This window comes from Salmo salar, chromosome 28 (genome assembly GCF_965601325.2).
Source record: "Salmo salar chromosome 28, fSalSal1, whole genome shotgun sequence".
NCBI lineage: Eukaryota > Metazoa > Chordata > Actinopteri > Salmoniformes > Salmonidae > Salmo > Salmo salar.
The window spans coordinates 21,847,841-21,862,689 of NC_138318.1; the positions used below are offsets into that span (position 1 = coordinate 21,847,841).

General features: G+C 45.1%; 1 protein-coding gene across 3 annotated transcripts; it reads right to left on the reverse strand.

Moving 5' to 3' along the window:
• Window positions 1-78: 78 nt before the first annotated feature.
• Window positions 79-14,785, reverse strand: hltf (helicase-like transcription factor). Of its 3 annotated transcripts, XM_014179878.3 has the most exons (26): window positions 14,653-14,785; window positions 13,875-14,059; window positions 13,534-13,700; window positions 13,255-13,388; window positions 13,099-13,163; window positions 12,765-12,836; window positions 9,629-9,820; window positions 9,468-9,536; window positions 9,123-9,177; window positions 8,943-9,009; window positions 8,754-8,845; window positions 8,621-8,665; window positions 8,503-8,544; window positions 8,301-8,381; window positions 8,053-8,162; window positions 7,812-7,955; window positions 7,586-7,721; window positions 7,366-7,501; window positions 6,956-7,135; window positions 5,532-5,647; window positions 5,193-5,377; window positions 4,962-5,081; window positions 1,198-1,310; window positions 937-1,117; window positions 772-852; window positions 79-643 (listed from the first exon to the last, which is right to left on the reverse strand). In XM_014179878.3, the coding sequence occupies exons 2-26, from the start codon at window positions 14,052-14,054 to the stop codon at window positions 497-499; spliced, it is 2,910 nt and encodes a 969-aa protein (XP_014035353.1). In that variant the 5' UTR covers window positions 14,055-14,059; window positions 14,653-14,785; the 3' UTR covers window positions 79-496. The 3 variants fall into 3 exon arrangements, with proteins under 3 accessions (XP_014035353.1, XP_045565970.1, XP_082826642.1); XM_045710014.2 differs by lacking the exons at window positions 79-643; window positions 772-852; window positions 937-1,117 and having other exon boundaries at window positions 1,286-1,406; XM_082970516.1 differs by lacking the exons at window positions 79-643; window positions 772-852; window positions 937-1,117; window positions 1,198-1,310 and adding an exon at window positions 3,260-3,518.
• Between the last annotated feature and the right edge of the window lie 64 nt (window positions 14,786-14,849).

The window sequence follows — 14,849 nt, forward strand, 5'->3', positions numbered from 1 at the left end:
TGCATGCCAGTGTGCATTCTGCTGGTTTGGTATAACAACATGACAGTTAGACAAAAAAGGGACACAAACAGACTGGTATCAAGATTATTTCCAATCTGAGTTTTATTAGGAATTACACCTCTGATTCACATCCGTTTATCCTCATAATATTTTCCTCTGCTCTGTAAAGTAAATCACGTTAGTCAAGTCTACAGTAAACTCATGTCTCACCTACTCCCTAGACTCCTAGAGGATGTTACAGAGGTTTGAACCCTGACCTATTAAATTTCCCTTTGTTGGGAATTTAGGACCAAAAACCAATTAAAAAAACCAATGTATGGTTTGTCACAGAAACCTTATTCCCACACATGCAGTACTGCTCTAAACAATGGGCAGTGTGTGTGTGTGTGTTTGGTCCCAGAGCTGGGAGAACATTACCTCTAAACTTAAAGGACAACAATGTTGGCCTGCCAGATAGGGCTCTGTTCAAAAGAATTGCTGTTTTTAGTGCTGGCATCTACAGCTCCATCAGGGCTCGGATTTCATCAACACGCGACGTATTCCTCTCACCGGGGTTCTTGGTGCCAAAAGCCTTCTCCACCAGATCCTGCTTCTGCCTCTGAATCTTCACCATGTTCTCCTCCACGGAGCCTTTCACTATGAACTACACACACAATAAATATTTGTATGTACACACACACACACACACCCGCTTCTGCCTCTGTGTCCATTATAAAACTACACACTGTAGTGACTACATTACCCACAACCCGCAGCCATGTAACCTCTGACCTTAGTGATGACAACATCTCTCTTCTGGCCGAGGCGGTGACACCGGTCCACACACTGGTCCTCTACTGCTGGGTTCCATGCCTGTGGACACACACATGTCAGAGTGTGTACATGTATGTCTGTGTGTGAGGAAAGTGTAGATTGCTGAACAGTTGACACACTTACTGGGTCCATGAGGAAGACGCGGGATGCAGCGCTGAGGTTTATCCCCACCCCTCCGGCTTTGAGTGACAGCAGCATGATCAATGGGCTGCCAGGGGCGTCGCTCTGGAACTCCTGAATCACCTGCGCCCGCCTTTTCTGGCTCATAGTGCCGTCCAGACGTACAAACTTGAAACCCTCCTCCCTAGAGGCAGAGCGTGAGAGAGTGATCCGGGGTAAAATATATTTTTAAGTGTTCTGTGTGTGTGTGTGTGTACACGTTACCTGAGCGGAATCTCCAGAATAGTGAGGAAGCGTGTGAACTGAGAGACAACCAGACTCCTGATGCTGTCGTCCTCACTGCGCAGTCTGAGCAGGCTAGACATTAGAGCCTCCACCTACACACACCGTTTGTTGATCAGGGGGTGTCTTACAGTGGCTAGAAGCCATCACATCTTATAGCACATGAAAACCATTCGCCAGGAGTACGGATTCTATGAACATACAGTAATAAATAAATTATACACACACACTTTTTCTTGCCACACATACATACATACATACATACATACATACATACATATGTACCCTTTGAAATTCTGGATTTCTGCATAAATTGGTCATAGATGAAGATCAGATCTAATTTTAAGTCACAGACACACAGTCTGCTTAAACTAATAACACAAATTGTATTTTTCTTGTCTATATTGAATACATCATTTAAACATTCACAGTGTAGGTTGGGAAAAGTATGTGGACCCCTAGGCTAATGACTTCTCCAAAAGCTAAATGGAGTCAGGAGTCAGCTAACCTGGAGTACAATCAATGAGACGAGATTGGAGACGTTGGTTAGAGCTGCCCTGCCCTATACAAGAACACTTACAAAATGTGAGTTTGCTATTCACAAGAAGCATTGCCTGATGTGAACCATCCCTCGAACAAAAGAGATCTCAGAAGACCTAAGATTAAGAATGGTTGACTTGCATAAAGCTGGAAAGGGTTACAAAAGTATCTGTAAAAGCCTTGATGTTCATCAATTCACGGTAAGACAAATTGTCTGTAAATGGAGAAAGTTCAGCACTGTTGCTACTCTCCCTAGGAGTGGCCGTCCTGCAAAGATGACTGCAAGAGCACAGCGCAGAATGCTCAATGAGGTTAAGAAGAATCCTACTGTCAGCTAAAGACTTACAGAAGTCTCTGGAACATGCTAACATCTCGTGCCGGTCTACGATACATAAAACACTAAACAAGAATGGTGTTCATGGGGGGACACCACAGGAGAAGCCACTGCTGTCCAAAAAAATTAAAAACATTGCTGCACGTCTGAAGTTCTCAAAAGAGCATCTGGATGTTCCACTGCGCTACTGGCTAAATATTCTGTGGACAGATAAAACGAAAGTCGAGTTGTTTGGAAGGAACTAGCAACACTATGTGTGGAGAGAAAAAAAGACACAGCACACCAACATCAAAACCTCATGCCAACTGTAAAGTATGGTGGAGGGAGCATCATGGTTTGGAGTTGCTTTGCTGCCTCAGGGCCTGGACAGCTTGCTATCATTGATGGAAAAATGAATTCCCAAGTTTATCAAGACATTTTTCAGGAGAATGTAATGCTATCTGTCTGCAAATTGAAGCTCAACAGAAGTCGGGTGATGCAACAGGACAATGACCCAAAAACACAGAAGTGAATCAAACAGAATGGCTTCAACAGAAGAAAATAGGCCTTCTGGAATGGCCCAGTCAGAGTCCTGACCTCAACCCGATTGAGATGCTGTGGCATGACCTCAAGAGAGCGGTTCACACCAGACATCCCAAGAATATTGCTGAACTGAAACAGTTTTGTAAAGAGTAATGGTCCAAAATTCCTCCTGACCGTTGTGCAGGTCTTATCCGCAACTACAGAAAACATTTGGTTGAGTTCATTATTAAAACCAAGGGTTCACATACTTTTCCCACCCTGCACTGTGGATGTTTACACGGTGTGTTCAATAAAGACATGAAAACGTACAATTGTTTGTGTGTTATCAGTTGAAGCAGACTGTGTCTATTGTTGTGACTTAGATGAAGTTCAGATCCAATTTTATGACCAATTTATGCAGAAGTCCAGGTACTTCCAAAGGGTTCACATACTTTTTCTTGCCACTGTGTATGTGTGCGTACACACACAAAACCGGTCAAAAGTTTTACAACACCTACTCTAATTTTGACCATTTTCTACATTGTAGAATAATAGTGAAGACATAAACTATGAAATAACACATACGGAATCATGTAGTAAGCAAAAAAGTGGTCAACAAATCAATAAATTGTATATTTGAGATACTTCAAATAGCCACCTTTTGCCTTGATGACAGCTTTGCACACTCTTGGTATTCTCTCAACCAGCTTCACCTGGAATGCTTTTCCAACAGTGTTGGAGTTCCCACATATGCTGAGTACTTGTTGGCTGCTTTTCCTTCAGACTGGGATCTGACCAATCCCAAACCATCTCAATTTGGTTGAGGTCGGGTGATTGTGGAGGCCAGGTCATCTGATGCAGCACTCCATCACTCTCCTTCTTGGTCAAATAGCCCTTACACAGCCTGGAAGTGTGTTGGGTCATTGTCCTGTTGAAAAACAAATGATAGTCCCACTAAGGGCAAACCAGATGGGATGGCGTATCGCTGCAGAATGCTGTGGTAGTAATGCTGGTTAAGTGTGCCTTGAATTCTAAATAAATCACAGTGTCACCAGCAAAGCACCACCACACCATAACTCCTCCTCCTCCATGCTTTACGGTGGGAAATATACATGTGGAGATCATCCATTCACCCACACCGCGTCTCAAAGACACGGCGGTTGGAACCAAAAAACTCAAATTTGGACTCAACAGACCAAAGGACAGACTTCCACCGGTCTAATGTTCATTGCTCATGTTTCTTGGCCCAAGCAAGTCTTCTTATTGGTGTCCTTCAGTAGAGGTTTCTTTGCAGCAATTCAACCATGAAAGCCTGATATACTGTCTACTCTGAACAGTTGATGTTGAGATGTGTCTGTTACTTGAACTCTGTGAAGCATTTATTTGGGCTGCAATTTCTGAGGCTGGTAACTCTAATGAACTTATCCTCTGCAGCAGAGGTAACACTGGGTCTTCCATTCCTGTGGCAGTCCTCATGAGAGCCAGTTTCATCATAGCGCTTGATGGTTTTTGCAACTGCACTTGAGGAAACCTTAAAAGTTATTGAAATTTTCCGTATTGACTGACCTTTATGTCTGAAAATAATGATGGACTGTCATTTCTCTTTGCTTATTTGAGCGTTCTTGCCATAATATGGACATGGTCTTTTACCAAGTAGGGCTATCTTCTGTATACCAAATGCCACTTTTAACTTTTAACAAGGTTAATTGAAATGCATTCCAGGTGACTTCCTTATGAAGCTGGTTGAGATAATGCCAAGAGTGTGCAAAGGTGAACTGTCATCAAAGCTGTCTTTTACCAAATAGGGATATGTTCTGTATACCCACCCTACCTTGTCACAACACAACTGATTGGATCAAACGCATTAAGGAAAGAAATTCCACAAATTAACTTTTCACAAGGCACACCTGTTAATTGAAATGCATTCCAGGTGTCTACCTCATGAAGTTATTTGATAGAATGCCAAGTGTGCAAAGCTGTCATCAAGGCAAAGGGTGGCTATTTGAAGAATCTCAAATATATTTCGATTTGTTTAACACTTATTTGCTTACTACATGATTCCATGTGTGTTATTTCATAGATCTGATGTCTTCACTATTATTCTACAACGTAGAAAATAGTAAAGAAAAACCCTTGAATGAGTAGGTGTTCTAAAACTTTTGACCGGTAGTTAGTTAGTTAGTAAGTATGCATGCATGCATACAAAATGTTTATAGGCACAACAACTTTCTACTACAGGGTGGTTTTCACTAGGAATCAAACGGGCCCAAACAGGGAGGGACTACCTGAACGTTTCCAATAAAGGTTTTGCTACAGTTTGCACAAATTAAAATACCCCAGAAGTGGTTCTCCAGGTGTGTGTGTGTGTTACCTTGGAGCTGCTCCTCCAGTTCTCCAAGAGGTTACTCTCCTCCTCTTCTCCCTCCGGAGGAAACTCCACTAGCTCACTGGCCTTGATCTGGCCTCTGCACAGAGGGCACCGCGCCTGCTCCTACACACACACACACACACACACACAAAATAAGTGCCCCTGGGCAATGCCTGCATCTAGAGAGAGAGAGCGCGAGAGAGCGAGAGACATGGCGTGTATGTAGTTAACTACCTGCTCACTGCGTATGACCTGTGCGATGCAGGGTCTGCAGTAGACGTGTGCACAGTGTGTGATGACGGGCAGACGAACAGAGTTCAGACATACAGCACACTCTTCATCAGAGCCAGTGCCCAGCACCAGCCTCAGCTTCACTATCAGACGCTCTCTCAACTCTGCAGGAGTCGCAGCTACCACACCTGGCGAGGGGGGGAGGGGTGGGGGAGAGGGTGTCGGGGAGGGGGTTCATTAGAATGGTATGTGGCTTATTTAAAATACCAACAAAACAATCAGCTACAAAAGTTACAAAATGTATGTGTATACACACGCTTTACGCATATATGTGTGTGTTACCTGTGTGTGTAGTGGTCTTTCCCAGTAGGTCAGGGTGGCAGCAGAACTGTCTCAGCCTGACTAGGATAGCCAGAACATCTGCGTAGTTCCTGAGGACAGTCCCCTCTGCAACATACCTACACACACACGTAAAAACCCACATGGCCACACACAGGTAAAAACCCACACAGCCACACACAGGTAAAAACCCACACAGGTAAAAACCCACACAGGTAAAAACCCACACAGCCAAAAACACACACAGCCAAAAACACACACAGCTAAAAACACACACAGCCAAAAACCCACACAGGTAAAAACCCACACAGGTAAAAACCCACACAGGTAAAAACCCACACAGGTAAAAACCCACACAGGTAAAAACCCACACAGGTAAAAACCCACACAGGTAAAAACACACACAGGTAAAAACCCACACAGGTAAAAACACACACAGGTAAAAACACACACAGGTAAAAACCCACACGGCCACACACAGGTAAAAACCCACACAGCCAAAAACACACACAGCGCCAAAAACCCACACAGGTAAAAACCCACACAGGTAAAAACACACACAGGTAAAAACACACACAGGTAAAAACACACACAGGTAAAAACCCACACGGCCACACACAGGTAAAAACACACACAGCCAAAAACACACACAGGTAAAAACACACACAGCCAAAAACACACACAGGTAAAAACACACAGCGCCAAAAACACACAGGTAAAAACACACAGGTAAAAACACACAGCGCCAAAAACACACACAGCGCCAAAAACACACAGGTAAAAACACACACAGGTAAAAACACACACAGGTAAAAACCCACACAGGTAAAAACACACACAGCCACACACAGGTAAAAACACACACAGCCACACACAGGTAAAAACACACACAGGTAAAAACACACACAGCCAAAAACACACACAGGTAAAAACACACACAGCCAAAAACACACAGGTAAAAACACACAGGTAAAAACACACAGCGCCAAAAACACACACAGCGCCAAAAACACACACAGCGCCAAAAACACACACAGGTAAAAACCCACACAGGTAAAAACCCACACAGGTAAAAACCCACACAGGTAAAAACACACACAGCCACACACAGGTAAAAACACACACAGCCACACACAGGTAAAAACACACACAGGTAAAAACACACACAGCCACACACAGGTAAAAACACACACAGGTAAAAACACACACAGCCACACACAGGTAAAAACACACACAGGTAAAAACACACACAGCCACACACAGGTAAAAACACACACAGGTAAAAACACACACAGCCACACACAGGTAAAAACACACACAGCCACACACAGGTAAAAACACACACAGCCACACACAGGTAAAAACACACACAGGTAAAAACACACACAGGTAAAAACACACACAGGTAAAAACACACACAGCCACACCTGCTGATGGTGGTGCGTCCCTCTGTGCGTGCCAGCTCGTATTCCTCCCTCTCCTTCTGTGTCAGCTCCACTTCCTCTATTCTGACGCTCCTCTCCGGCAGAGAGACCAGAGGCCGACCACACACACGGCTGGTCTTCGTACGACGCAGCGTGACACACTTCACCAGAGCCTGCAGGTTCCTACACACACACGCCGGGTCAAACACACACATTTGAGTTGTCAGCTTTGGCAGCCAGTGAAAACATAAATGCTAGCCATTGTTACAAATGTTAGATGCTGTAGTTGACATCAGTTGTCGCTTTAACAGGAAGGCTGTAAAAACCATGAGTCAGCCAGCCAGCCAGTCAGTCAAGCTAGCATGACTGTGAATGACACTCTCGCTGTTATGTGTGCACGCGCGTGTACTGACTGCAGGCCTGTCTTGTCCCCCTGTGTGACAGGTCTCTGTATGACTCTGTTCCACCACTCTCTCACGTCGAACGGCTTCAGACGCAGAAACGCCACCAGCATCCACAGATCCCTCAGGTTGTTCTGGATGGGAGTGCCTGGACACAAACGGCACTGAGCTCTTCACATGTTCTACGTCAGCAGTTGACATTATCGACTAGGTGTGTGTGTGTGGCTAGTACCTGTGAGTATCCAGCGTCTCTGTGTGTTTAATTTCAGTACAGCCTTGCTCTGCTGGGCGTTTGGGTTTCTGATAATATGGCCCTCGTCCAAGACTACTCTCAGCCAGCTCACTGTATGGAGGGGACTAGCACTGCCCTGAGACAGAGAAGAGTGAGTGAAAGAGAGAGCGTTGCAGTTTACCAGTCCCAAATCAAGAGCTATAACACACACCCACCCTCCACTCACCGAGTATTCAGCAGAAAGCACGTTGTAGGTGGTGAGGACCACGTGCTGTGAGGACAGGAAGTGTGTGTCCCTGTTGCGTTCCGAGCCGTAGTACAGATACACATTCAGCTTGACGTCCGCTCGCACATGCTGATCCAACTGGTCCTACAACACAAGTTAACATGTTAGTGTGTGTGTGTGTGAGTGAGTGACTGACTGTTTGTGTGTGCACAAATGTGCAAAAGAGATTTTGTTTTCTCACCAGCCAGTTGCTGAGTACTGATAAGGGGCAGATGATGAGAGTGGCTCTGGCTGCTGGGTCGTCTGTGCTCTGGGAGGAGGCAGCTTCCACCGGCGAAACTACACTTTTACCTTAACTCACACACCAAATAATGCACTCATCAAATGGGTGGGGATGCGTGTAGCTTTGTTATCACAGATCATCAGTATGTCAATGATGCATGGCAGAGCAATATAATATATCCACCATATATTGACCACTGAACTCACCGACACTCTTCTTCTGAGGAGCTCCCTGTGTTAACCCACTCAGTGCTGCTGCAAAGTCCAGGTCCTCCAACACAGCACCCCCTACACACACACACACACACACACACCACACGACACCCAGTTTTGCATGCAAAGCCTAGAGTTGCATGCAAACTATTTTTCAAATGCTAAATGCCAGTACTTGTAAAGACGGCTGTCTTACCTTTCTTTGAGGTGCTGACTGCTTTCCCTTTGGTCTTAGCAGCTGAAAGGACAGATTTTATTGCAGCACAGACCACCACATATACATGGGACAAAAATCACACGCACAGCCGATTTACCTTTCTTTGTTGTGGTGGCCTTGCCTCCCTGTGGCCTTCGCTTCGCTGTGTGGTGAAGGACAGATATATTAGTTCAGCTGAGTCTGCCTGTCCTCACACAAACAGTAGTAGTGTGTATATTAGTTACTTCTACCTTTCTTTTCAGGCACCCAGTCCCCGTCTCCATCCTCTTGCACAACGTCCACCGACTCCACACACACCACCTGGGTTTCAGCCTGATTGGCTCTGAAACACACACACACACACACACAATTTGTCCTGACAGAAACCAGAGGCGATAACATACGCAAGCAGAGAGCTATATGCTAAGGCTCTAACCTACCTCATACAAGGTGAGTGACCAGCGGGAGCCACAGACACTTCTGCCTGATCCCCCTCGCCACTCTTCCCTGAGCGAGAGAGCGAGAGAGATAGACAAGAGACAGAGAGAGAGAAAAGGGAATCAACATTAGAGAGAGAGAGAAGGAGCAGGCACCTGAAATGTCTGAGCACACACACTTACCTTCAGGGTTTTTCCTTGCGGTGGTAGAGGCCTTAGGTTCAGGGGAAGACTTCTCCTTCAGAGACATAGAGACACAGCTCACTGACAGGACATTCAGAGATCCACTCACAGAGGCTGTCATCTTTTCACTTTATGACAGCTGATCTGAACCAGTGTTGGGGTCAATTCAAGAAAGAAAACTTGGAATTGGGTTTCCTTTTTGAATTGACTGGAGAAATTAAAATGGAATTGACCCTTCCCCCCAAAACCACATCTGAACAGACATGATAGTGACAAATCTATCACCTAATCCTTTCACCAATCAGCAGCCACAAAGGAAACCAAACCTCAGATCATAACACTTACCGGTTCACACAGAGGTTTCCCGTGATGGAAGTTGGAGAGGATCAGAGCGATGGTGGTCAACGTTTTCCCCTGAAAACACAAACCACAGTGGTGATGGTGAAGGGTGTGTGTGTTTGTGTACTGTACATGGTCAGTAATCGGTGTGTGTGTGTTCGTCTCACCAGTCCCATGTCGTCAGCCAGTATGCCGCCCCGGACCCTCTGTGGTCTCTCTCTAACAGAGGAGTGTGTGAGTGTGTTATAGAACAGTCCCCCCTTAACCTCCCAGAAGTGGGGCAGCGCCACGTTGTTTTCACACACACACATCCAGCTCAGAGCCTGCTTCTGGTGGGGCAGCAGCGGAGTACACACTGCCTGTAGATCGACAGATACACAAACACAAATAGCCATGAGTCTATTATGATTTCAACCTCCTCCTTCGTGTGTGTGTGTGTGTGTGTGTGTGTGTGTGTGTGTGTGTGTGTGTATGTATGTATGTATGTATGTATGTATATATATATATATATATATATATATATATATATATATATACACTAGCGTTCAAAGTTTGAGTCACTGAGAAATATCCTTGTTTTTGAAAGAAAAGCAAATGTTTTGTCCATTAAAATAACATCAAATTGATCAGAAATACAGTGTAGACATTGTTAATGTTGTAAATGACTATTGCAGCTGGAAATGGCTGATTTTTTATGGAATATCTACATATGCGTACAGAGGCCCATTATCAGCAACTTTAAAACATTAACAATGTCTATACTGTATTTCTGATCAATTTGATGTTATTTTAATGGACAAAGAAAATGTGCATTTCTTTCAAAATCAAGGACATTTCTAGGTAACCCCAAACTTTTGAACGGTAGTGTGTGTGTGGGTGTGTACAAACAGTACCAGTCAAAAGTTTGGACACACCTACTCATTGCAGGGTTTTTCTTTATTTTTACTATTTTCTACATTGTAGAATAATAGTGAAGACATCAAAACTATGAAATAACACATATGGAATCATGTAGTAACCAAAAAAGTGTTAACCAAATCGAAATATTTTATATTTGAGATTCTTAAAATAGCCACATGAAGGTCAGTCAAGAATTCTGAACGTTTCTTCAAGTACAATCGCAAAAGCCATCAAGCGTTAAGATTAAACTGGCTCTCATGAGGACCGCCACAGGAAAGGAAGACCCAGAGTTACCTCTGCTGCAGAGGACAAGTTCATTAGAGTTAACTGCACCTCAGATTGCAGACCAAATAAATGCTTCACAGAACACAAGTAACAGATGCATCATTCTCAACATCAACTATTCTGAGGAGACTGCGTGAATTTTTTAATTTTTTTTCTCCCACCTTTATTTAACCAGGTAGGCTAGTTAAGAACAAGTTCTCATTTGCAACTGCGACCTGGCCAAGATAAAGCATAGCAATTCGACACAGACAACAACACAGAGTTACACATGGAATAAACAAAACATATGGTCAATAATACAGTCAGAATCAGACCATCATGGTTGAATTGCTGCAAAGAAACCACTACCAAAGGACACCAATAATTAGAAGAGACTTGCTTGGGCCAAGAAACATGAGCAATGGACATTAGACTGGTGGAAATCTGTCCAATTGTGAGATTTTTGGTTCCAACTGCTGTGTCTTTGTGAGACGCAGAGTAGTTGAACGGATGATCTCCGTATGTGTGATTCCCAACGTGAAGCATGAAGGAGGTGGTGTTATGGTTTGGGGGTGCTTTGCTGGTGACACTGTCTGTGATTCATTTAGAATACAAGGCACACTTAACCAGCATGGCTAAAACAGCATTCTGCAGCGATATGCCATCCCATCTGGTTTGCGCTTAGTGGGACTATCATTTGTTTTTCAACAGGACAACGGCCCAAAACACACGTCCAGGCTGTGAAATGGCTATTTGACCAAGGAGAGTGATGGAGCGCTGCATCAGATGACCTGGCCTCCACAATCACCCGACTTCAACCCAATTGAGATGGCTTGGGATGAGTTGGAGCGGGCGTGAAGGAAAAGCAGCCAACAAGTGCTCCTTCAAGACTGTTGGAAAAGCATTCCTCATGAAGCTGGTTGAGAGAATGCCAAGACTGTGCAAAGCTGTCAAGGCAAAGGGTGGCTACTTTGAAGAATATCAAATATTTATTTGTTTAACACTTTTTTGGTTACTACATGACTCCATGTGTGTTATTTCATAGTTTTGATGTCTTCACTATTATTCTACAATGTAGAAAATAGTAAAAATAAAGAAAAACCCTGCAATGAGTAGGTGTGTCCAAACTTTTGACTGGTACTGTATACATTTTATTTAACCCCTTTTTCTCCCCAATTTCATGATATCCAAATAAGATCTTGTCTCATCGCTCCAACTCCCCAACGGGCTCGGGAGAGGCGAAGGTCGAGTCCTCCGAAAAATGACCCGCCAAAGCTTGCTTCTTTTTTATGATGATTTTTACAATTTTTATTTACCCCTTTTTTCGCAGTATTCAAATTGGTAGTTACAGTCTTGTCTCATCACTGCAACTCCTGTACGGACTCGGAAGAGGCGAAGGTCGACGGTCGTGCGTCCTCAGAAACACAACCCAACCAAGCCGCACTGCTTCTTGACACAATGCCCGCTTAACCCGGAAGCCAGCCACACCAATGTGACGGAGGAAGCACAGTACACCTGGCGACCGTGTCAGCGTGCATGCGCCCGGCCCACCACAGGAGTTGCTAGAGCGCGATGGGACAAGGACATCCCTGCCGGCCAAACCCTCAACTAACCCGGACGACGCTGGACCAATTGTGCGCCGCCCCATGGGTCTCCCGGTCACGGCCAGCTGCGACAGAGCCTGGACTCGACCAGGATCTCTAGTGGCACAGCTAGCACTGCGATGCAGTGCCTTAGACCACTGCGCCACTCGGGAGGCCCCCCAAAGCGCGCTTCTTAACACCCGTCCGATTAAACCCAGAAGCCAGCTGCACCAATGTGTCGGAGGAAACACCGTTCAACTGACGACCGAGGACAGCCTGCAGGTGCCCCACCAAGAGTCAGTAGAGTGTAATGAGCCAAGTAAAGCCCCCCACCAGCCAAACCCTCCCCTAATCCGGACGACGCTGGGCCAATTGTGCGCCGCCCTATGGGACTCCCAGTCACGGCCAGTTGGACTCGAACCCCAGGCTGTAGTGATGCCGCAATACTGCAATGCAGTGCCTTAGACCGCTGCGCCACTCAGGAGGCCCTCCATTCCTGACTCTCCACACTCTCCCGCTTCTCTCTTCTCAAAAACACAAGAATACATGCACTCACCTCCACTGCCTCTCTCTCTCCAATCTTATCCTCCATCAGGTTTTCAAATAAATTGTCAAATGCATTCTTCAACTGCAGGAGAGGGGAGGAAACGGCGTGATACGACAACCCAGACGTAGGTAATCATAATTTTCAATATCTTGGTGTATATCTTTATACTGTACGTAGCCTAAGCCTATTTGTTTTTAAGTGTATTGTGTCTGATCAAAATGGCACCATATTCCATACATAGTGAACTACTTTTGACCAGAGCCCTATGAGTCCCGGTCAAAAGTAGTGCACTAAATAGGGAATAGGGTGCTATTTGGGAAGCAGATGGTTGGAAGTATAATACCTCTTCTGCAGTCAGTAGGACAGTCTTCCTGGGCAGATCTCTGGAACCATCTACACACATGAAACCTTTCCCAAATGAGACACACACAGTGAGACAAGAGATTACCCAGGAGGAGGCTATGAGTGTACCTGTGTCAGCATGTGTGTGTGTGTGTACCTGTAGGCCCAGTCTGCAGTTTGAAGCTGCGTGAAGTTATCTGCCTCACCACTGCATCTCTGTTTTCCTCTTTCCCCCAGAAGGACAGAACTACAGACATGGTGAACTGGTTTTTCACCCCGAACGGCACCACCCTAAACACACACAAAACAGTTCAATACCTTGGCTTGTACACACACAGCTGCATATCAGTTATAAACACTGATCCACGGACATCTACATTAATTTGGACAGGACCCATGGGCACTGTCAGCCCTGCTCTCACACACACACACTCACCCTTCCACCCTGGCCAAGTTATTGTCCATGATGTTAGCCAACAACGCGGCTAGCTCTCGTTTGATGTGCCCCACCTGACTGCCATAGACGTTAGCCACCATCACCGCGTTACGGTCGTACGGGTTCTGAGGCTGACGCACCAGAGACACCATCTCCCCTTTGTTCACCTATACACACATAATACGCTCATTCATTCTAAAGGCCTATTCGTGATGCATAAGTTAAAGTAGTAAGATGTTAGTTAGCATAAAGCCAGGAGTGGTCTGGACAAACTCCTGGACCAACTTAAGATTCATGGATTTAGCAAGTTTTTCTTTACCTTTTGGTAGATAGCTACTTACCACACCGGTATAATACCGGAGGCCTACCACGCTCCCACGTAGGCTGCCAAACAGCACCCCAGTGTCTGGCTCTCGGTCCAGCTCTTCTCCTGTGCCTCGGATGGCCTGGGACAACGTCTCTGTGACCGGGTCATCTGCAAAGCTAAACCCAGCCCCTCCAAACCATCGCCTGGACTGCATGGTGCCTGAAACACACACACAGTTGACAAGTAGCCCCGTGTTTCCCCAAGGACCTACCCCAGGGTGTGCACACATGTTTTGTTCTATCCCAGCAATAAGACTCCTGATTAAACTAGTTAACTAGTTGAATCCGATGTTTTATTTGCAAGTGCAAATTGAACTCCTAACATAACTAGCTGACATTCGAGCTAGTTTGCTGGCTACTGTACTGGATTGGATCAATCAAATGTATTTATAAAGCCCATTTTGCATCAGCAGACGTCAAGGTGTTTATACAGAAACAGAGCAGAAAAACCCAGACAGCAAACAACGCAGACATAGAAGCACTGTGGCTAGGAGGGGTGGTCTCTAGTAAGACTATGATTATCTCAAGTTCAAGCAGCTACAACAAACATTTACTAGTAGTGGGCACTAGCGCGTGCATGTTGTTTTGGTCTAACGTTAAAAACTAGCAAGCATTAGCTGAGCTTGTTCTAAGCTAACTAGCTAGCTGGCTAAAGATATTTCTAGCAGCAGTGTGTCTGCATAGCTAATACATGTATTTCACAATATATAAAAATGTTAACAATAATTCAAATATATCGGGGCTTGGATTCACCTTGAAGATAAACAACTTATTTGCTAAATGTTAGTTTCGTAAAGATACAATCCTTCAACGCAGGCTGTCTATTTAAGCGCCTTCGTCTCTCTCTAGAATAGCCAATGAGCGCGGACTCTCAGCTTAGTCTAGCCTCACAAGTAAGGAACACGCCCACCACAAAGTATTCTGCGTTTTTGATTGGCAAACAAGTATTC

Coding starts and splice junctions, on each gene's coding strand:
- hltf (XM_014179878.3), bottom strand. CDS start 14,054: ATGCAGTCCAGGCGATGGTTTGGAGGGGCTGGGTTTAGCTTTGCAGAT. Junction 7,956..8,052: donor CAGTACTCAGCAACTGGCTG/GTGAGAAAACAA, acceptor CTTGTGTTGTAG/GACCAGTTGGATCAGCATGT. Junction 644..771: donor GAGATGTTGTCATCACTAAG/GTCAGAGGTTAC, acceptor TTGTGTGTGTAG/TTCATAGTGAAAGGCTCCGT.